General features: G+C 42.9%; 1 protein-coding gene across 1 annotated transcript in view; it reads left to right on the plus strand.

The window, feature by feature from the left end:
* Positions 1–24031, plus strand: part of SCN8A (sodium voltage-gated channel alpha subunit 8) — a 90438-nt gene that overhangs the window by 8446 nt on the left and 57961 nt on the right. The window contains exons 2-3 of the mRNA XM_090056026.1: positions 10291–10620; positions 23693–23811. Of these exons, the coding sequence (XP_089912152.1) occupies positions 10345–10620; positions 23693–23811 (395 nt within the window). The 5' untranslated portion in view covers positions 10291–10344. The remainder of the gene's footprint in view (positions 1–10290; positions 10621–23692; positions 23812–24031) is intronic.

Raw genomic sequence — 24031 nt, forward strand, 5'->3', positions numbered from 1 at the left:
ACTCCCTTTCCAAGGCACTGGGAATCCTTGAGAAGTGCCTGGAGATCCTCAGGTGTGAAACAGTTTTTTCAGTTGGCAGAAATGTGGGTTTTCTGGAAAATTTTTCAATGCCCTAAATAGATTGTGCTCTGATTTAGCACATTTATTTGACTTACATTTAGTAAACAAAACTTAAAAAAGTACCCCCATGTTAATTTTATGTCCCAATAGCCACAAGTATTTGAACTGGAATATTGGACTTAATGTGGTTTAAATGTTATATTCAAACAAATGCAAAGCTTTATGTGGAAAGAAATTATTTTTATTAGAATAGTTGTAAAAATGTAAAGACAATAGCATGTACTTCCCTTACATTGTTTGTTTAAATTTAAGGAAACACCCCCCAAAGGCACTGAAAACTGTTAACACACTAATTTTAGCACACCCAGGAAACTATGCATGATATGCCATGCTTTGGTTTTGATTTGACCTGCACAGCCAATTAGGTGAATTCATAACTTGATTTTTGGTTTGAATTATTATGAGTGTGTTTACCCTCCTGTTTACCAATCAGTAAAACATATATGTACTCTCTCACACACTTCCTAGGGATAATCACCTGAAAAACATTAATTACAACTTTGAAAGTGCCCAGCTAATATTGTATTGGCATCCATTCATTGTTACTAACAAATTTTATGAAACAATGAATTTTTAGAAATGGAAAATTTCCCACGGAAAAATAAAGCACTGGAAAATTTTCTGGAAAATTTTCCACCCCACATCTTTGCCAGTTGGGAAGAATGAGAAACCATGTATGAGAGGGCTGGTATTGAGGGTTTCCAGTGAAGTTGAAAAGCAGGGCTGATGTGCATGATCACGTGTAAAGCCAAAGTAAGGAGGGTGTGTGAGCTGATAATTGGGTCTGACTTGAGCACTGAAGTAGGAAGTCCATTCCCCTGCTTTCAGTTTGCTTACTAACGTTGTGGATTAGCTTTGTTGGTTGATTTACAGTGGGAAAACAGCAAATTAAATGAGGACAGGCAAGTAATACCTGGGGGGAAGATAGTGCCAGATCAGCATTATATATTGGTACTGAGTAAGTAAAAGGTCTTCCTGTCAGTGCAAAACCAGTCGCTACTTGTAACACAAGTAGCCAAGAAAGTTAGGCGAAGGTAGAAATGGTATGAGAACAAACAGATATGTGTCATGTGCACATCTGACTCCCATTACCATGCTATCAAAATGCTTCATCCCCCACTGCTACCGGGAAGTATTATCTCCATTTCATAGGCGGGTCAGCGAGATGCAGAGGTCACACAGAGCTAACGTTTAAACCCATTTATCCAGAGTCTCAGTCTTGTGGCCTTAATTGCTAAACCATCCATTCTACTATAGTGCCAGTGCCTGGAGCATAATGATGCTGTTGGCAGGGAAAAGCAAAAGCAGATTGATACCCATGTGGAGCTGCCATGAACATGGTTGTACCCTGTTTGTATAGAGCAGGGTATTTGCTCTGTAAACTGGGCTGTGCTGTTCTTCAGCTCAATACAGTGAAACTCTTCTTATAGTGAAGGTGCTGTATAGAAGATGAAGACTTATTTATGCCTTATTTATTCATATTCTGAATACGAGACCGTGCAGTGATGCTCTGTGGTGGTGGGAGGGGCAAAATGCCCCAGGCTGTTTCTACAGCTGCTGCCCCTGCTTCATTTTGCCTGCCTCTGGATGGCTTGTCGCTAGTTGTGGGATCATTGGTGATGCCCCCATCTGTCTGGCCTATACTGATGTGGATGGATCCCTTTCAGAGTTTGTCTCCACAGCATACAATAGTGTTTCCAGGCTGCTTCCTGCTTCCTCTTGCATATTGGAGGTGTGATTGTAGGTACCAATTTGGGGAGGAGGAGCAGGGGCTGGATTTTAAGGGAGATTTAAACAAAACACCCCCATGCTGAATGAATTAGGGTCCTGTATCCAAGATCTGTGTGGGGTCTGTTGCATCAGAGATGCTAGCTCAGTGCTGAATCTAGGCAAAGGAATGTCCATCCAAAGATGTATTTTTCTGCCTTGCCCACAAGCCAGAATTCAGGCCATATATTTTGTCAGTCTTTGTTTCTTCCTGCGTTTGCTCCAGGAAGGTTGAGGGACCAAGGGAACAACAGAACCGGTAATCCATAAACCCAAACTTGATGAATAGGTATTCTAAGACTATGGACAATTGTGAACCAGATTTGCCCATCTAAAAAGTGACCTGATGAGGAATGCCTTGCATTTGAAAACTTCTCTAACTTTATCCCAAGCCTGTAGTTGGTTCAATAAAGATTCCACCCCCAAAGATCATTGCCTCTCACATATAAAAACTGGTCTTTGCATAAAATGACCACTTACCAAATGATTTGGTTGCTTTCTTTGGGGTAATGATGCATGTAAATCAGTTGTGTATGCATTTTTTTCCATGCGTCCCTGAACTACTGTGGCTTCTAAATTCAGGACTTGTATATTTATCTGTGTCATTCAGCAACACCAGATGTTCTGCACCAATGTAAAATTTCACAGTATGTGGGGAAGTTAATAATGAAATGCGTACTAATGTTGCCACTGTAGAGTAAGTACAGGAGATTTTGATTTTTACAATATGAGAGTGCTTATATAATTCTTTAAAGATGATGCAGCTATAAATCATTGGCTTTCCTTCATCCTCTTCCATCATTTTTTTTAAAAGGCTGCTTTTTAAGAGTTTGGGATTACCATAGCAATATTAGGAATCCAGGTACATACAGTTTGTCCAAAAGAATTCCTGGAGACCTTTGTGAGATTTCTGCGAACAGGTAGCATTGTTTGAGTCTTTTTCTCTTTGTTCCAGCATATTTCTCAGGTATTTGAGTTAAATATATGTTTACAAAACAATAGTATTCCCCATACACTTCTAAACACTCTGAATAAAAATTACTGTCTTTTTCAGTTAATTTTACTTGCTTGGTGTCTCTAGTGTTGTAAGACTGCTAATTTTATAGTCTCTTAAAGCTTCTTCTAAGGAAGGGGGGTGGGAAGGAGGGGAAGAGACAAGACCTGAATTCCTAATATGCCTGTAGATAAAACAAAAACACCCACCCAAATAAAACTCTATTTAATTTTAATTTGGATTTTTCCCCCAGATCCTCTACATAAAGGACAAAAGGACCTTGTAGAGGAGTATAAAGAAGGTTATCACAAAGAATAAAGGGGCAGAATTAAGAAAAGGAAAAGATGAGAAAATCTGCCAGCCCAGTAGAGTGTGTTCTAGATGTTGCAGTGGAGTCCAAATTTATGGAGAAGGTTAAAGGAAGATAGAATTAGCTCTTTGCAGCACTGCTTGATTATCAGATTTGGAGTAGGTAATCTGCATTTTCTTTGGCCACTCTCCTTCTCTTACAGCAGCAAAATGACACAGGGCTACAGGCCAGGAAGTGCAGGCTGCCTAAAGCCAACTACAGCAGTAAGCAGGGAAAAACCTAAGGAAGCCAAATTTAGTTATCCATGTGGGAAACGAATCCCAACGCACCATCTCCTATAAAAAGAACAATATACCTTAACAAGCTAGCTGCTGGCATAATATGTATCCTTTAGTGGAGAGGGACATAGAATTCAAAGGAGCCCGATGGGAATGATTGGAGGGCCAGGGGATTTGTAATGAAATTGGTTTGGATACAGGCCAGTGGCTGAGAATCATCACCGTCTTGTATGTAATCATCTGCTTACCTGGGAAGTGTTGGTGAGTGTGAGCTCAGTTAAATAAATAAATAAAATAAAAATCCTAGCCCAGTGGGGTGCTTAGGTCAGGCAGTGAGCAAGTCCTGAAGACTCAACTCTGTTTTGCTTTCTCTAGATGATCCCTACAGAACAAGCGCTGAGACATACTAATAGGGCAGCCTGGTAGCCTGTGTTCATCTCTATTTTACCTGTTGGTTTTGTGCAGTAGTTTTTACCATAAAATCGTATTGTGGTATAGGCTCTTGGGCCATTAGTCTAGTATCTCTCATTTGGAAGGTACTCTTTTTAAAAAGCAAATCGAGTCTGACTTTGGCTCTGTTTTGGCAAATGTACTGTGAGTAGTGGGAGGTTACTTTTGTAACGCATCTGGACCAAAGCAACAGATTGCATCTCTTTGGTCCAGGCTAGGGAACTTTTAGTTTCAGAATAGGGAAAGAAGGATATTTCTGTTGTTAGAGGTGTAACCTGGGACTTGGATTCCCTGCTGTGCTGCAGAATCCTTATGTGTTCTTGAATAAAGTCACTCAGTCTCTGTGCCTTAATTTCATATCTGTACAATGGGGATAATGCCCTGTCAAACTGTGCAGGAGGGGCTGTGAGAAAATGCTGTGTAAATACGTTCAAAGTTCAGTTTTCCAGCATAATGGATCAGTGGTCTGAATCAGAATGTTGTCTCATAACAAAGTCCTGTCTCGGTGTGGGATATACTGTGCCTAGTGCAATCGTGCAGGCTCTGGCCATTTCTAAAATTCAAATAACAGCTACCGAGTCTGAAGTTTTGTATCTCTTCCTGAATCTGAACCAAACTTTGCACATGTGCCTAGCTCAGAAGTTCTTAGCGTGAGCCACTTGGTTCCTAATTAATTCCATTCCATTTGGTTTCTTGATTTCTAGGTTTGAGGTTGTCTGGGCTTGTTCTGATTAGACCCCTCCTTGTTCCATTTGAGCAGGGGGAAGGAAATTGGAGAATTTATTTGCATGCGTTAACTTTGTTTTGAGCTCATACTGGCATGTAACAGAAATAGCTTTGCTCAGGGATTAACTCCAGTTCTGTTTTGCACAATTCACAGCAGGAACAAAATGCTTGATATGAAAATTGCTGATGGTATTTTGAAGATGGCTACGTAGCTCCATAGCCAAACATTGTAAATAAACCCATGGGCACAAATTTATTTCATAGTTTCATAGTTGGTAGGGTCGGAAAGGACCTGAGCAGATCATCAAACCCCCTGCTGTGGCAGGAAAAAGTACTGGGGTCAAATGACCCCAGCAAAGTGTTTACCCAGCCTCCTTTTAAAGACCCCCAGGGTAGGAGCCAGCACCACTTCTCTTGGAAGTTGGTTCCAGATCCTAGCCACCCTGACCGTGATGTAGCGCCTCCTGATATCTAGCCTGAATCTGCTCTGTCAGCTTATGGCTGTTATTTCTAGTCACTCCTGGTAGTGCTTGGGGGACCAGGGACTCTCTCAATGCCTGCTGGTCCTCTCTGACTAGTTGGGAAATGGCCACTAGATCTTGTGGAGGCTGAACAGGTTCAGGTCCTGTAGCCTCTCCTCGTAGGGCCTGCCCTGTTGCCCCCTGATCATGCGAGTGGCCTCCTCTGGCCCCTCTCCATGTTGTCCATATCCCTCCTAAAGTGCGGCACCCAGAACTGGACGCAGTACTTCAGCTGCGGCCTGACCAGTGCTGCATAGAGGGGGAGGATCACCTCCTTGGACCTGCTCATGATGCATCTGTGGATGCATGACAAGGTGTGGTTGGCTTTCCTGACTACGTCCCCACATTGCTGGCCCATGCTCACCTTGGCATCAATGATGACTCCAAGATCCTTTTCTGCCTCTGCACTGACGAGAAGGGAGTTCCCCAGCCTGTAGGTACAGTGCAGGTTCTTCCTCCCCAGGTGCAGCACCCTGCACTTGTCAGTGTTGAAACCCATCCTTTTCTCATTTGCCCACCCCTGTAACTTGTCCAGGTCCGATTGCAGCCTATTCCTCCCTTCTAGCATGCCCACATCCTCCCACATCTTTGTGTCACCTGCAAATTTGAACAGGGTGCTTTTTACCCCCTTGTCCAAGTCACTGGTGAAGATGTTGAACAATGTGGGCCCAAGGACCAAGCCCTGGGGGACCCCACTGCCCACATCCCTCCAGGTCGAAAATGACCTGTCCACCACCACTCTCTGGTGACCCAGCCAATTAGCGACCCATCTAACTGTCTAGGTGTTGACGCCACAGTCCCCCAGTTTTTTAATGAGAATGGGGTGAAGGGGTGTCAAAGGCCTTCCTGAAGTCTGGAAAGACTATGTCCATCGCGACACCTGCATCCAAAGATTTTGTGACCTGATCATAGAAGGCCACCAGGTTGGTCTGACAGGACCTGCCTATAATGAACCCGTGTTGGTTGCTCCTAAGTATAACCTACCTCGCTGGTCCCTCATGGACATGTGCCAGGTTAATTCTCTCAAAAAGCTTACCCAGGACTGAGGTAAGACTGACTGGCCAATAGTTTCCTGGGTCCTCCTTCCTCCCTTTTTTGAAGATGCAAACCACATTGGCCCTGTGTTTGTTGCTAAGCTGTATAGCTTTCCATTTGATAATAAGGTTAGGTCCCTATCATGCAGATGTGAAAGAGAACCGTTTGCTAACTCTTGGCAGGGTGTAGCATAGGGCGCACAGTTTTGTAATTCAGGTTGCATCCTGTAGGGGGTCATTGTCATGTGCCTGCGTGTGTGCTCACACACAAATTATCATATCAGTAGATTGACTCGTTGCTCATAAGATTAGTGGTGATCATTTCACTCAGGTAGATGCTTTACTTTTTGTTCTTGTTATGTTGGCCATTAGAGACAAAAATAACCTTTACTGAGTGTAAGGGAAAGCAGGTGGGTTCAGGATTACAACAGAGGTTTCTAGGAACATGTGAAGTCTCATATTTGGACTCTCGCTCTCCAGTGTACTTGATACTTATAGCCTTGAGGACATAAGAATTGAGATTTGGCTTTAAAAATCTCGATTTCTTTTTAAGATGGGGTTATTTTTATATGTATTCTGTTTTTTGAGTCTTGATAGTTCACATTTTCAAGCTTTTTCCGTAAACCGGAAGTCTAGAAACCAGCTGTAAGAAAAGTAGAAATTCTCATGTACTCACAGCATTTCAGCAGCAGTTTGAGCCTTCAGAAAAATACCACTTTAGGTGACAATAATTTCAGCCAAATAGATACAGATTTATTTTGGGTTAAAATTAGGACCCACCAGATAATCAGACATTGCAGTTTCCTGGGTAAATGCTATGACCGCCCATTGTAACAAAAAGGCAGAATCACCTTGTTATGAAAGTGTCAAATGCTCATTAATGGTTATATTATGCATTCTCATTTGGTTTTTTTTTTATCAAATGACACTAGTGCAATGAGAGTAGTACAAATAGAAATACAAAACTCTTGGTTCAGAGGTGATACCTTTTTATTGGACTAATTAAAAAATTGCAAAAAACATACCTTCTTTGCAAGCTTCCGGGCACACACGCACTTCTTCAGACTGTGGAGAAATCAAAGATGATAAAAGTTCTCTTCGGTGGAAAATAAACTTCATTTTGCACGGGGGAAGTTAAGGCTGGACATATATTCCCTTGGGTCTGAGAGAGTCCTTGTGCGAGTTGCTTTTTGATGTGCAGGTAAGGCTATCCTCTTCCTGTAGGTGTCAGATGTCAGAAGTAGGGAGGGAGGTGCAGAAATCTTTCTTTCTTGTTTAGCAATGAAGTTTATTTTTCCCAAAACAGCTAAAATACGATATCTTCCATGTTTCAGGGATCTATAGTAGGACATTTTGTTGAATGTTGGAACAATGTTGTATGTTTCTTGCCTGAGTAGAGGAGGATATATAGGGGGCAAGGATTCCCTCTTTCTTACCTGGATACTTGCTGGGGGAGCATAAAGGACTGTGTGGCAGTGTCCCTGGCAGGGAGGTTCCTGGAGCCATGGTTTAGTAGTCAGAATTTTGCTGTAACCTGGAAAGGGCTGTATATGATTACTCGTCTCTCCCACTCCACCATGATATATCCTCCTTCATTGGCACAAACTCCTGAGAGGGGCATTGTGAATCCCCATAGTTCAGCCCTTGCTAAAGGCTGCGCAAAAAATATGCCCCATTTAGCTCTTTATGAATAAGGACGTTCCTCCATTTTGATGACCTCATAGGACTTGATGGCTTTTTGCCAAGGTGAAGTTAAAAAGAGACATCCTCCAAGCCGAGGAGAGTGCAAGCTACCGATGACTGACTTTGTGCTGGAATAGCTGAATCATAATGATTTGGCCCTATACTGATCATTGGTTTCAAGGAAGATGAAAGTCATTCTTCGTCCAGAGATCCCCAATATTGAATATTTACTGTAAAGCTCTGCATGTTCGGATAACTCAATTTAGGTCTTTGCCTATCCGATCCACTTCCTTTATCCACAAGGGACCTCGGCATGCACAGCTTTCCCATGTAAACGTGTCCAACATACTGTCATGATTTTGTCTTTTCCTTTAAAACTCACTCCTTCAGTGTTTTGAGTTTCTCCCTGAAGTGCCAAGCAGTGTCTGTGCTCTGTTGTATTCCAGCCTGCAATACTGCAGTGCTGTTGCATCAGTGCAAGGTTTCTAGAATTCTGCTTGTCTCTTTCTATAGTGTGAAAAGCTTGAAGCAGGGATATCCTTCCCTCACTGTAGAATTGCAGTACATCCTTACTGCTCTTTCTCAAGCAAAACCTTGGCAAATGGTGCAAAACTGCAGGGGTTTTGCTGGAGTGCTGGATGTAGACAAGCTAGTTTTTAGCTGCTTTGGGGTTTTTTGCTACAAGTACAGTTAGTCTTTCTCTTTGAGAGGACAGTATGAAACCTACTGACTACAACCGAGTACTTCAGTGCAAATCTACCTGGCAGACTTCGCCAATGCTGTTTTACGTATTTTTTAATATACTTCACAACTAATTTAAACCATCTTTCTGAAAATGCACTGCTTTTGCTACCATTGATGTGATTTTTTTTTTAAATCACATTTAGTTCACATATGCCATGGAGAGTTTTATTAGGCCCTGATTTTGTGATGTGCTGTGAACACAGCACTCTTGGCTTAAATGTAGCTTAGCTTGGATGTGAAAGACCTCTGCTACTGCTTATGAACTGGGAGATTTTGGAGGCCTTAATTATGTGTTCTGTTGCACTGAGTCTGCTTCACTTCTCTGCTTCTTGTACACTGGAGGAAGAAAAGGCAATACTCATTTGTGTTGCAAATGGTGTAGGGAGGATGCTTACATGTATTAATGCTGCATGTATTATTTTTTTTTAATTGCTCTTACCTTTTTTGTAAAACTCTTAATAATATTGAAATTCTAATTTTGGAGTCCTATGTTTACCATTTTCTAGAAACCTCATTAGTTAATGAGTATGTCTAATAAAGCAGTTCATAAGATTTGTTCTTACATAATGGAAGGGTGATATGTTGGGCAAATGATTTCAGAGTTGAAAAAGATGTGTATGTTGAGGCATGTAAAATAACTTGGTGCTTTATCATCAAGTCTTTTAGGCTCCCTAGGAACTTAGCCCCCTACCCACTGGAGTTGCTAGGGAAACTTGTAGGTAACTTTGGTGATACAGATTGGGCCAAACAGGCCAGGTTTTCCAAAAAGCTCAGCATGTTTAGTTCCTGGTGTTGTCTGAGCTTTGGAAAAACCACCCCCAAGTTATTCCTGCTTGTTGTCATGGATGAGCCTAGACAAAGGTATGCTTTGATCAGTATATGGTTGGGATGGTGAGGAATGTGTTCACAGCCAACCCTTCTTAGGCACATCTACTCTCCCCCCCGGACACATCCTGTCTCTGCATTGGGAGTTGAGCCAGTAAGGAAGGCTGCAGCAAAACAATTGGTCAGAAAACAATGATGTGTCAAAATCAACATTTTGTGGGAATGTAACTAATGCTGATGTAACTCTTGTTGAAAGGTTTTTCAGTTCCAGGATGCGAGAGAAAGCAATGGCCACTAGTGCTGTCCTGGAATGTGGGCTCTCCAGGTTCCAGTCCCTGCACTACTCGCATCTCATAGCACAGAGTGGTGTCCAAACATGAGGGTATTGGTTGTTCTGGAGTAAGCTCCCTATTTGCAGCTATTGCACTTTGTATAAGTAACTAGATGTTCATTGGCTTGAAGTTGGGTCTCCCACATCCAAGTGAGGGCCTTACTTCCTTTTTTCTTATTTTTGCAAAAAAACTTCAAAAATTATTTGTTTCGTCTCAACACAAGAGGAATTTTTTATATCCAAGTTTTTTCAGGGCAGGAAAGCTTGTTTCCATCCAGCTGTACATGGAAGTGAGGGATCTGGCATGCAAAGGACAGAGAGTTAGTCCCCCTTCGAATGTAGATGCTAATTCTTGTCCCTAATTCAGTTTGCTCCTGCGTGGCACTGAGTATTGGCTTGTAGGTTGAAGGCTGTCGTGGGTCTTTTGGTTGTCCAGTAGATGCGCTTGTCTGTCTCTTGGGCAGTGACTGACTATTTGTCTTGTCTGTACTTTTTTATTCCATGCAGAGCTGACCTGTCCCGGGCGCAACATAACTAAAGAAGCTGCTGCAGGATGAAAAGATGGCAGCACGGCTTATTGCACCACCCGGCCCTGATAGTTTTAAACGTTTCACCCCAGAGTCTCTGGCTAACATTGAGAAACGCGTTGCAGAAGAGAAGAAGAGGAAGCGTCCAAAGCAGGACAGCAGCCACCGGGATGACGACGAAGACAGCAAACCAAAACCAAACAGTGACCTCGAGGCAGGGAAGAGTTTGCCTTTCATCTATGGAGATATCCCAAAAGGCCTGGTTGCTGTACCACTGGAGGACTTTGACCCTTATTATATGACCCAGAAAGTGAGTCCGCAGCAGAGAAGTTGCTAAAACTACCTCTTTCTTAGAAAATTGCCAGTTCAGGTGACAGGAGCAACCTCGTATTTCTTAACAATATATTTAAGATGGGGACAAAGAATGGAATCTTTGTGTTGGGTTGTGGATTTTTTTTCTGAAACGTTATTATTATGTCTGTAAGTTTTTAACAAATGCCGTTCCTGTTTTTTGCGTGTCTTCAGAGCAGGTTTCCATCTTAATAATGAGAAAGCTAAGTGCTTACTTGACCAGTCCTAGAGTGGGAACTGGTGAGAAGAAGGTTTCCAATAGATGCTCTTTCATCTAGCAGACAAAGATGGAACAAGATCCAAGGGCTGGAAATTTAAATTAGATACACTGGACCTAGAACTTAAGTGCAGTTTTTTAAGAGTGTGGTTAACTAACCATTGGAAAAAAATACCTAGGATTATGGTTAGGGACCTACCAAATTTATGGCAGAAGTATAGTGTGCAGAAGCTCCTTTAATCTTGCATGTTCCCCCAAACACACCTCGCCCCCTACCGCCTCCCCCACCCCAGCCTGCTGATCAGCACTTTTTGCCTCCCTGGCACTTTTTGCCTCCCCGCTGATCAGGAGCAAGCTGCAAGCGGGACCCCTCCACCAATTAGTGGGACAGAGGCATGGGGGAACCTGCAAGATTAAAGGAGCCACAGCACACCACACTTCCACCGTGAATTTGATAAGTCCCTAGTTATGGTGGATTATCTATCAGTCAGACATTAAATCAAGATTGAACATCTTTCTGAATGATATGCTTTAGCTCAGCAGTCCCTATCTTCCACTGGCCTCTGTGCGACAATGCCAAGCAAGTAATGTGCTGTAGGTAACGCTATACCTGGCTCTGCTTGTCGCTTTGTTTTTTACTTGTTTTGTCTTCCTGTGGTCACAAGTGATGTTGGGCAAGTTGCTCAGGCAACATGTTGTCCATGAGTCATGGGGTTGGGACCAATGCTTGGCGCACGAGATACACATTTGATGCATGAACCTGGATGATGTTATGGTCTGTATCTTGCAGAATGTTGAACAAAATGATCATAATGCTCTTTTCTGGCCTTTTAAATCTATTAATACAGTGCTTGATGAGTGGTTTGCCTCATGGGTGTCTCTGACAATGAACAAGTGGCATGAAGCTGGTATCTTGCATACTGTGGAGTAAACCAGATTGTTACTGGGCACAGCTTGCACCCAGATGAAGGATGTTCCCACTAATGCAGAAAACTATGTTGATTCAAAAATCCCTCAGAAGTACCATTGAGAGAGACCCTCTCCCTGGGGTAGATTTATTATTTGTACGGGATAGATCAGTCTTTGATTGGGAAAAGATAGAACAGACTTATAACCCCAAGAAGGAGAGAAACTATAGGGATGCAAGTAAGAATGGGAAAGAGAAGGGTAATATAACAAGGAACAGTTCCTGAGATCTGTTAAAATGTAGAATAGTCTCCCAAGAAAGTGGTAGATAAATAACCCGTGCATGAGGCAATGTACAAGCAGAGCAGGGCTTCATGTACTGGGAACATTTAAGGCCTGTTAGCACTAATGCTTGGACAAGTGTAGCTACAGTAATGCTAAGAACAAAGCACCACATTTGCTAATGCAGGTATCACCCTTATTAAAGTTACAGTAGGACTTTGCTCCTGCAGGGGAATGGGATACCTGCATGATCTCTGAGAAATATTTATGGGTTTTTTTTAATCAGAATTTTGTTTTCTGAACACGGCATGTGGTAACCTCATCCTATCGTGCAAAGTGAATCCTTGCATTTAATGCAAGTCCAGTTCTCTTATGTAATGGTAGAGGGAAGAGAAGCTACTGTTGAATGTTTTTTGTATGGAAACTTTGGAGATGTGGAAGTGTGCATTTTAAGGGTCTGTCCCTAGTCTTTGTGCAGTTGTGTATACATACAACACATACTAGAAAGCTGCCAGATTTTATAGTCACTTTGCACTGCTGTGAAGGAGTGCACAAGATGTAGGGTAAGGGAGAACTGCCCCATACGATGACTTTAAGTTAGAAGGAAGTGGGAAGGTAGGGTCTTGAGGTAATCGAGCAGGCAGAGAAAGTATGATATGGACTTCTACTCTTTTCGACTGTTGGGACACTTACAGACTGTCTCAAGCCTCCTCTAGAGGAAGGAAGCTTAGCTGTTTTTCACCAAAAAAACCGCTGTTCTGAGATCTTCTGAAACTGCAAATGTTGATATTTTTTATCTGAACAGAAAGTTTTTAAATTTACATTTTGTGTGGGATTAAATCTGGAGGCATCTTGTCACATCCTTAGAAGGGAGCTGGCATTTCTGTCCAGAGCCATGTGCAGGATTTCTGCTAGCTCAGCGCGCACACTGTGCCGAGAATATACGTTCTCCTTGCAACTGGAACAGCTGGAGAAATTCTAGAGAAGGTTGGTGACAAACTGACCCAGCCCAGCTGACTTCATACCTCTCTTCCCACAAATACTGGAATGTCATTCAGTTTTGTTGCTTCCATCCTCTTCATCTTGTATGATGTTAGACTTGTACTAATTCTTCAAATAGCAAGTGACTTTAGAGCTTTCCACAAGGTGTTTTTTCAGTCCATTAAAAAAGCCCTCTCTGAATCAGAAATCACAAATCTGTCTGAATTATGGGAAACTTGCCCATATTGTTTTTCCCCTTAACATCTGCCAAACAGTTTTGGACCCTGGATCTTTTCTTTTCATACTAACTATACAGCATGCATAGGCACTTGGGTAGATGGCCGCTCTTACCTTTCTTAGGAACAGGTGAGGCAGCTGCACTCTTGGATGTTTCAGGAAAATAAATCCAGGATTAAACAGAGAATCTTAATTTCTCATTGACTAATATTTAGAGAAGAAGCAGTGTCACCTAAGTGCTAGAGCAAGATATTGGAGTCAGAACTCCTGGTTTGTGTCTCTAGCCTTGTAAATAATATTGTCTTGGTGTAGTTGATTTGTTATGCCCCAGTTTTCCTATTTATAAAATGGGGATAATAATTCTTACTAGAACCAAGCCACTGATTTCTTCATAACTAATGATGCATTGAGCTAATTTAGCCCCTTTTTCTTATTCTTTTAAATACCAGCGTGAATTCTCCCCCAATTCTTTGTTGTTTAAGTAACATATCTGAACAAACTGCAGTTCCTGGGAATCTCTATGAACTGATATCTAACAGCTGTGTTACATTTCTCTTCTCTGATTAACTTAAATTGCTTAAGCAGGAGAGTGGCAAATAGCTTATTTGCACATAGTCACCCCTGTCTACATGTGTCTGAGGTACAGGCAGGTAATATCATCTTTGTAAATATTCCAAAGAATTAATATAAACCATTTGAAAACCATGAAGAATAAACAATTGCCAAGGACATGACTATAATTGTACTAAACAGTGGATCAGTATTTGCAAATGGGGTTTTCAGTCCCTTGGTCATCTCAGCTACTTCCTACGTAGAGTGAACGGGTGTGAATTGATTGCTGTTTGTGAAGAGCCTGGAGATCTTTGTTGTTGTCTCTTGTTTTCATCTCCATCCAGGTCAGTGGGTCTTAGTGTTAGGTGCGTGCTCCATCTTGCTGACCTGGGATCTTAGTTTGCAAAACCTCAGCAATCTGTAAGCTGTGCCCAGCCTGAGTATACTGCTAGGAGTAGTAGCATAATGGAAATGAGCTTGGATGCTGGGAATTCCTTTTTCTCCCCATGGATTGTTGATGTGGAATTAGGCACTGGGTCTCTAGATGTTTTCTTTCACCGCTCCCATTCAAAACTCAGAGACAGGTGAGAGGTGCACTTGGCTGTCATTTGAAAGGCTGGCTAGCCAGTATGTACATGGTTATTTTCATGCAATCTTTGTCCATTGAGTTTGGCTGGTGAATTCTCATCAGACAACAGGTGTTTGTTGACCACCACCTCCACTTTGTATGTTCCTTGGGTAGCTTTTTAGACTAGTGATGTTGGCTTGACTTCCCAAGAGGCCATGGAGCCTGGGAGGCCATTGGCTGGAAAAGTTGTCACTGTTGCTTTTCTGATTCAAAATACATGGGAGGCCCACAGGTGTTGTGATAATGGGGGACCATCTATGACTGACTGACTTGGATTGATTTCACTAGGACTTGTGGTTGCCAAGTACCTGTGAAAACCAGTGCATAAATATCTGGGTGTCAAAAGCCAACACTGGATTGGCCAACATAATTCTTGGCTTGTGGATGTGCAGCTGAGAACTTTTCTAGCAGGTGCATGCCACTAAAGTGACTTGCATCCACATTGTCACATGCAGTGTTGGAATGAAGCCTTCCTGCTCAAGTGTTACCTTGAGGCTGTGGAACTGGGAGATGCTGAAGAGTGGTTGGAGAAGGCTATACAAGAATAGTTGGGAGAGGCATATCCAGCTTCAGTCTCTGCTCGGAGTCTTTTCCTCTGACTTCTTTGCATTCCTAGGCAGTCTCTCTACATGCTGGTGATGGCAGGATGGACTTGAGAGGTGTTGCTGCTGTGTCTTGCCAGAGGATTATGTGAAACAATCAGATGAGAGGGTGTATGAAGTGCAAAGTCTGAGCTTTGGGCAGTGGATTTGTAAAGAAAACATCCCTCTTCAGGGCTGGTGTTCTCATGTAGTTTCACCTGGGTCTCTGTATCCAGCCCCTTTTAATTGTGTGAGATCCCATTGTTCTTCCTCCTTGCAGCATAGCAGCAGAGGAAGGAATGGTGATACCCTGTAAATCCTGGCTATCACCTCTTGCGCTATCCCCTTTGGATATAGGGTTGAGAGGAGTCTAAGTCACAGATGCCCTGTTTTGTGTGTGTGTGTCTGTGTTTTTAAAGTTGCTCATGACCTGACAAAATTAATGGTGTCATTTGTATTCACACTCATGTTGTTACTATCACAGCAGCCACCAGAACAGTGGTTCTTAGCTTTTTTTGACTCAAGGTACCTCTCACGGGACTTGAGGCATATCTCCATATCTTTGGTGAATTAAGTGACACTCATTTTCAAAAACTAATTTATATATTTCGTACTTGCCTCCTTGCTGAGGGGCTGACTGATTGGGAAGCAGAGACAAGCCTGACCCGCACTTAGCTGCTTATTTCCCCACTTCTCCTGGCACCCTTCAGAGGATCTGGTGGCACCCCATCTGCTGTGTCCTTGCTCTTTGCCGATCACAGGAGTCCTTAGTTTAAAAGGGCATAAAGCGATGTTAATTTACTCTTGCTTGATGAATCTGATCTATTGTAGCATAGTGTCTTTTGTAGGCTGTTTTGCAAATTGCTTTCAAGCTGATGTCCTAAAATGTTTAATGTTTTCTAATGACCCTGTTCCTTAAGCAAGGTGTGTTTGGGAATATAATTTATTGGAACAGTTATGTAGTTGAGGAAGAGGTTAGATAAGTTTCCAGGCACAAGGTGCCCTTTCTCAGATCTGGGAAAGACGTTGAAACAGCCTAAGCTAAATACCAGGTAAAACGGTACCTTTTGTCTAACTCCATTATGTAAATGAAAATCATCACTTTTTGTGTCTGGAAAATTTACCAGATATCTCTCTCAACTATATGGGTGGTCCAGTGATAGGTATTCCCAAGCAAACCTTGCTTCTTTTGTGTTCCTTGGACCATTGTACCTACAACAACACAGAGACCCTACTTCCAGTTCCTTAAGAATTTTTCTTGTGATGCCACTGCTTTTTCAAATCAGACAAAAGTTCTCAAAAATATCTAAATGAAAAAGAACTAAAATTGATGGGGCTTTTAACAGCAAATAATGACTGAAATGTTCGAAGTCCCCCCGGCTCTGACTCCTTCCCTATGAGAGCTAACATACCTTCCTCCAGCTATGTCCTCTCTCTTTCTCTCTGAGCTATGAGCTTTGCCTCAGCACATATTCAGAGATCCTAAAGATGTTCTTGGATGTGAACCAGCAAGCCTTTTAAGTGCAAGCAGCCATTTTGAAACTGATTAATTTTAAAAAGCCAGCAGTGTAAAAAAAATTGGAATTTATTTTGAAATTATTGCATACTTTGGCTTTTCTCTCTGGCTTCACCCTGCTTGTTAGACTAGGTAACAATGTACCTAAAACTTTCCCAGACACAGTGCTAAAGCTAGGGAATTACTTTAGTGTGGTTTAGAATCACAATCACAGACTTGTAAATAGTCAAGTGTGTTTCTCAATTATTTGTATTATTATTGCACTTAGGAGCCCCTTTTTGATAGGCACTAAACACACACATAAGGCAGAAAGTCTGTGGCCCAGTATGCTTTCGAATCTAGATAGATTAGGTGGACAAAGGGGGAAAATGAACACAGAGAAATGGCTTCCCTAGGGTCTCATAGCAGAGTAATGGCTAAATTGGGCCTAGAACCTATTGCCCATTCTTGCGCTTTCCCCAGCAAACCATCCTGCTTTCCTCACAAATACTAAGGGTTACCCACTGCATTCATTACATATTGAAGTATGTGTCTGCTATGTAAGGGAAAATCCTAAATAAATCAGAAACCTCAAAAATTGAGGTTTTGCTATTTTGAAAATGGTCCTATTTTGTGTTGGTGAAAATAAACTGATTTTATTTATTAAAAATGGAAAGTGGGGGGCTGTAAAATAGAAAATGTGCTCCCCACTTTTGATTTTTAATCGAGACATAGTAAATGCAGGGTTCACAAAAGAGATACTGGAACCCTCTGCCTAACAGATACAACCTTCCCTTATTTAGATCAAACCTGGAGAAATGACTGATGAAAATATGCATTTTCGTCCAAATTGTATAGTATTCTAGGACGTTGACTGTGCTAGCCAGTAAAATACCAGACAAGGTAGTTGTTGCTGAATTACAGTTTACTACCAAAGGACCAGTTGTGAGACTAAACTTATTATGTGATGTAACTTATTATGTGTATGTGCTTATAAGTGCCTCCTAGCAAGAAAGAAGAGTTGAGCTACTGTTTCTAACCAAAGATTTCCCTAAGTTGAGTAGTAAAGGCCTGTATTCTTCTAGAGCAGGGGTGGGCATAATATAGCCCGTGGGCTGAATCTGGCCTACCAGGCCATTCTATCTGGCCTGCAGGGCCCCTAAAAAAGTTTAGGAAATCAATATTAATTTGCTCCTGGCTGCCTGTCAAACATAATAGGAGCCAAGGGCAGTAGGACCCAGGGGAAGCCGGCAGCAGGTGGCAGGAGCATAGCCTCACCCCACCCCACCTCCAGCCATTTTCCTGCTTCCTGCCTCCACCCTGCTCCAGCACCACATATCTTCTGGCTGCATTGGCAGACTGGGAGCACAGGGCTGTGCCAATCTGTGTGTGTGTGTATATGTAGGCAGGGCCAGAGAGTGTGTGTGTTTGTGGGGTGAGTCCCACACACACACACACACACACCACCATACACATGCACCCACACCCCCCTCAGTGCCATACATACAGACACCCACACCTCCTCACACACCCCAGCCACCCTCCCCCCCACACTCCATGTATCCACACACACACTCACATGCTCCCTCACCCTACATACCCACACACCCACAGCCCCAAAAAACCTATACCCACTCCACCCACAATATACAAGAGGAAGACTTCATTTTAGCTATTGTGCAGTCACCTCTGCGTGCGCTGCACAAACGCATGTAAATCAGGACAAAAATATTTTTTGAAATAAAATAAATGAATGTTGTAGATGTTCACTTTTTAGAATATAATTTGGTATTTTTCTGGTTCCAAGATGGCAAAACCCCTTGCAGAAAGGAGTACTTCTGGGGGCAAGGGGTGGGACTTCTGGTGGCAAAGATCTGGGGTTAGGGGACGGGACTTTGGTCACAAGATGACAACCAGGAGGCAGGGCACCGGTCAAGGGGCGGAGCTACCCATGTGGCCCTTGACAGCTTGCCAAATCTTGGCAAGCGGCCATCCGCCAGAAATAATTGCCCGCCCCTGTTCTAGAGCTAATGGGACTGTACATATTTTGAGTTCTAAGGCCGGGCTGTAGACAAGATTGAAATCTTTTCTTTGGAAGGTAAGAGCCCTTGAGTCTGACAGAAGGGTCAGTTTGTGGGGGAATGTAAGAGGAAGCTTAAAAATCTGGTTTGTCTGAATCCCTGTCAGAGCCCGAGTACTGAGGAGTGCATATGTCATACAAGTGAGAGTTTCCATGGTGTACAGGACAATATTTACTTCCTGGGAAAGCTTTTCTCTGCCTGGTGGGAAAGCAAACAAAACACAAGGTTTTCTGAAGATGATTCCACAGTTTTCAGTCCCCCCAAAGCGGACTTTCTGTCTTTAAGCTCCAGTTGAGGCAAGGTGATCTGCGAGTACTGTTCAGGCAAGAACTTGGAGCTAGATTTGGCTCTGTCCTGCACCTCATGTAGACGTTTCCACCACTACACTGCTACTCTGAATAAGTTAGCAGTCTGCTTTGCACTGCAGAGAATGACTGCGGAAGGAACAAGCCGGCATCGAGTCTGGCCTCTTCTCTTGGTAATGCACATCTGAGCTGCTGAGTTCTGAGACTATGTCTTAGTCCATGAAGCATTTATGGCACTACATTAATAACACTTGGGAACTGGCCCTGCCTTGCTGTGTATGGGAAAGACCTGCTGCATCTCTGTGGTTCTCCTACCTGTAAAAGGGGAGATAATGAGACTTACCCACCTCTTTAAACTACTTTGAGAGGCAGAAACAAAAAGTATCTGTCTGCTCTCCTCCCTTTCACCAGGTGCTTGTGAGGTTCTTATTCCCATTGTGCCTGAGCACCTTTCATTGCTTACAAAGATACCAATGTGTTTGGGGCTGCATGTCATGTTAGAGGCCTCATCCTGTTGAGGCTCAGTATTTAGCTGTATATGGAAACTCATTTGGTCTTGTAGAAGAGGGTAAGTAGGCTGTGTGAAAGGGAAGGGACTGCATGGAAGAATGAGAAACCCAGTAGACTGCAGCCAAAGATGAATGTCTTTTACAAACCAGACGTTTTTGGCAATGAGTAGGAATGATGGGGTGGTACTTAGCATGAATGCTGCATCCCCCCGGAGGCTGGGGGGCACGGCGAGCTCCCGCAGGCGGTGATGTCGGTGGTGGGAGTGTGGTGGCGGTGAGCGGGGAGCTCCCGCAGGTGGCCGTGGTGGTGTCGGCAGTGGGGGTGGTGAGCACTGACCAGCAGTTGGCGACCACCCCCAGACGCTGCAGTGGTGTTGGCGGCGAGGTGGGGGGCGGGTGGTGAGCGGCGACTGCCCACAGGTGCCACTGCCAGCATTGGCAGTGCTCTTTGCAGGGGGTCACTGCCAAGCTCAGGGGGTCCACATGCACCCCCTACACGTCGCCAGTGGTACTTAGTCACTACATTGTCAGAAATGCCCTACTGCTTCCCTGCTGGCTTTGACTTCTATTGCTTGGCTTACCTGTCCTGAGGCCCTTGACAGTGAAAGAGGAATATAGAATAGTATTAACATCTCCTGTAGAGCCGGCAGCAGTGAGAGAGTGGGGGAGGGCAGAGTCTCAAATTGTGGTGGGGTCGTATCTCTCAACTTCAGTCTGCTCCTTCTTCTGCTCAGAAATGGAAAAAATGTCTAGCTTTTCAGAGGACTCCAGTATACCTGGGAAATCAGTTTGATTAATGGTTGATGCCACAATTTGGTAAGAGCCATCCAAGGTGCTTTTAAAGTGCCTTTTACTGAGAGAAGCACAACAGCTAATGAATGTGCAAACTAATATTCTTCCCCTGGGCACTAAACCACAATCCGATTTTGATTTGCCTTTCAACTAATTTACTACTTGATGCCTAATTTAACTAAATGAGAAATGTGTGTTGCACTTACTGGGAGTGCAATAGCAAACTCCTTAAGAGACCTTTTCTTTGGGAAAAGCAGCTGAGCTCATGGCTGTGGTGTCTTGTAGGTTGCCTTGTGTTGGACTCTGAGGCCAAGGACTGTTTTAGAGGTTGAGTTAAGTACTGAAGTAGCATGTAGCAGGCCTAAGCCTTGTGCTGGGCTGCTGCAGGGGTGTGAGTTTCATTCCAGCTCAGTGGTTTTGCTGCTGTGTCTAATGGACCATAGGAAATCTTTTTCCTTGTGTGTGCAAGGAGGTGTAGCACACGTGGGATTAAGTTATTAGGTTCCTTTGCTGTTATTTTGGTGCTTGTTGGGGTTGAAGAACGTTGATTGTTTTTCGGGTTAAAAAAAAGGTGTGTTGTAAATGAAGATCCAAGAACATTTGAGAAGGCACAGCGACTATACTCTCTCGGGTGCTTTGCAAAGCATCCTGGAGCAGTGGCGTTGTGGAGCTCCTGATGAAAAAATTGTAGTTCATGCATACTGGGTGAATTTCTGAAGAATATCCAGTTTTGTTTCAACCTCCCCAAAGTAAGCAAACAAACTACTCTTTTGTTGCTAGGACAGCGTGTAGACAACGTTAATCAGCTCACGGTTGCTTCTGAGCTGGAGGAACCCTGGTGGGTGTCATGCAGTAGGGAAATTTAGATCCCTTTGACAAATGGAGCTTCATTTAAGTGTTACAGCCTTGTTTTATCCAGTCCCTGCATGCTAGTTGGTTGGATAAGCCGTCTGGAAACAGTTCCCTCTTCTCTCTTTCCTTGGTTCATTCAGAACTTCTTTCTTTCTGGGCTGTAACTTCTAGTTGGTATTGTGTTTGCGCTCTAGTGTACAGCTCACTATTTGCACAGTAAACAGAACAGTTTGTTCACTAGTGAGGCTTCAGCCCAAGTACCTTTAGATAGCTGGGAAAATACATAAGAGCACTTTACATGTAAGATAAATTAAGGGGCTTGTTGTACCTTCTTCTGCAACATCTAGTACCAGCTGATGTGAGAGATCCTGAATCAGTTGGGTTCTCAGGCTGATCCTGCCATCGTGATTTGCACACTAATTACCTTGTTCCACTGTAGACTGCTTTTTCGTTTACTGTCTTTAATCCCTTTGGATTTGGAACCATTTGCAGCGACCTTTACTGTCAATCCTTCATTTGGTTGCTCACCTCTTTCAGTTGTCTCTCTTTTCAGTGCTGCACTGTACTTCCTAGAGTCTGACCTTGTAAAATCAATCACTTATGTTACAGCCTCAAATGACTTCTTGAGACATGATCCACTCATTTTAATTTTCCTTCCCTTCCCCTAGCCCTGCTTATCTACCAAGACAATAAAGTCTTCAAAGAAGTGTAGCAAGCATGTGGAGTGTATGATCCTCTGCTTGATGAATCCCCATGGACTGCCCTTTACTCAATTACATGCTTTGAAATTATTTTATAATCTTGCACCCTGTCAACGATTTCTAGCATCTCCCCTCATCTGGGCAGTTTGTAGCGAACTAGCAGCTTCTCTTCTGGACCTTCACTTTGTTTCCTTGTTAGTTTTATGAAATTCCAGGCTGGGTTTGTGTACCCGGTTTAAATCTTTCAGGTGGGAGCTGTTCTTCATGCCCGGGTATATGTGCAGCCCTTCTGTTGCTGGCTGTCTGCCATTAGAACTTAATGCAACTCACAGATGAAGCAAAACTGAATCATTTGGAATTAAAGAGGTTTAATGGCAACTTGGACACTTACTGGTTTCAGTTTAACCAACATGATGCAAATAGTCATTCCACAAGCTATCCTGCAGTGCGCTAGTTGCTGCAGGACTGACTTGCCTTTGTGACTTGTTGGAGGTCTACTGCTTGAAGGGATTTTGGGTGGAAAGCCATCCATCATAACGTAACACTGGACAATGCACAGGGATCTATATGCCAGCCACTTCCGTGGTGAGCTTACATCTCTTTTTTTTTTTTTTAAGAGTATCCAGACATGGATCTGGAAGTAAGAACAAAAGATTGGGAATGGAACTGGGTGATAGTGTTTTCCTACCTTGCGAATATTTTTTAAAATTTCTATTCATGCTTCAGTGGGTCACACATGAGACCATCTGCAGAGCCCCAACACAGAGAGGAGGAGAGACTGGCTTTTCTGTGATACTAATATGCGATAGTATCTTATTCATTTTGCTGACAATTCTCTGAGGAGGATTATATTCATTAAAGTGAATGTGCAGAATTCCTATTGTTCCTTGATTTATTCAGAATGAACATTTAAAGAAATCTAGATCCAGATCAACAGGAGCACCTGCCTGCTATTGTGGTAGGAGTAGGGGTAAGGGAGGGTCTAAAAAGGTGTAGCTGCATGTGCTTGCACTGGTGGGGATGGGGAACAAGGATTGGTCTGATAAGGAGCACTTGTTGATAAACTGATGAAATGAGCAGCTTAGTTTGAGGGGTGAACTTTAAGTAGAATAAGATTGGTTTTGCACTTTTTACCCACTTTATTTCCCAGCTAATACAAGCACCAGGAGAGGAACTGTAGCACTTCCAAATAATCCTAATGAACCTCTAATTGGGGAGGAGAATAAAAGAATGCAAATACATAATTATGGCTTGAGGATGCACAGTGGACCACAGACATGCCTTACTGGACCTCTGGCTTGTTCAGCTCTGTCAGGGTTGGGCTTCAAGCGGGTAGTGAATTGCCATCTTGCCACAAGGTGATGCATGGTGGCAATGTTATTACCAGAGGTTGGAGGGGGGGAAATGCAGGCAAGCTCCCACCACTGGAAAGGAGGATGGTCTTGTGCTTGAAGCGCTGGACTAGGACTTGAGGTCTCAGCAGCAGAGCCAAGAACTGAATTGTCTTGCTTTATGACTTTGAGCAAGTCGCTTCACCTGTGTGTGTCTTGGTTTGTGATTTGTAAGATGAGGGTTGAAGTACTTCCTTTCTCCCACCCTTTGTGTTTCTCATATGTGGTTAGATTGTGAGCCCTTGGGGGCAGAGATTGGATGGCCCCTACCTATACATACTGTCTGGTGCAGTGGGCTTTTGATTTTGGTTTGTGCTCTAGAAACTACCATAAGACAGGTAATAACAGCTAATGAAGTCATGGTATGTACATTGCATCATAACTGAAAACTGCTTAAAAGGGTAAGATTGTAAAAACCTCACAAAAAATAATTCTTACATTGAAAGTTATCTTTTTCTTATGTGTTTAACACGTTGATTTTCATGCACATTAACTTACTTTCTTTCTTCCTTTCTCTGCAGACCTTTGTAGTACTAAACAGAGGGAAAACACTCTTCCGATTTAGTGCCACACCTGCCTTGTACATTTTAAGTCCTTTTAATCTGCTTAGGAGAATAGCTATTAAAATTTTGATACATTCATATCCTTTTTATTATTAATTGACTTCTGTTCTTCTGTTGTCTTGTTTTGCTGAGAAATGTAATTAACAACCTGTTGTCTTGCTGCTTTGCTCAACTGTTATGTACATAGAGCATGGTCCTGCACTTGATGGAGTTGGTTCAGGATTTCCCGATGGATTGAATGAATAGTGTTCACTTCAGCAGCAACTTTTTATGAATAAATATTTATACCCCCTCTAG

Source organism: Crocodylus siamensis, chromosome 6 (genome assembly GCF_052110815.1).
Source record: "Crocodylus siamensis isolate JL-2025a chromosome 6, ASM5211081v1, whole genome shotgun sequence".
Lineage (NCBI taxonomy): Eukaryota > Metazoa > Chordata > Crocodylia > Crocodylidae > Crocodylus > Crocodylus siamensis.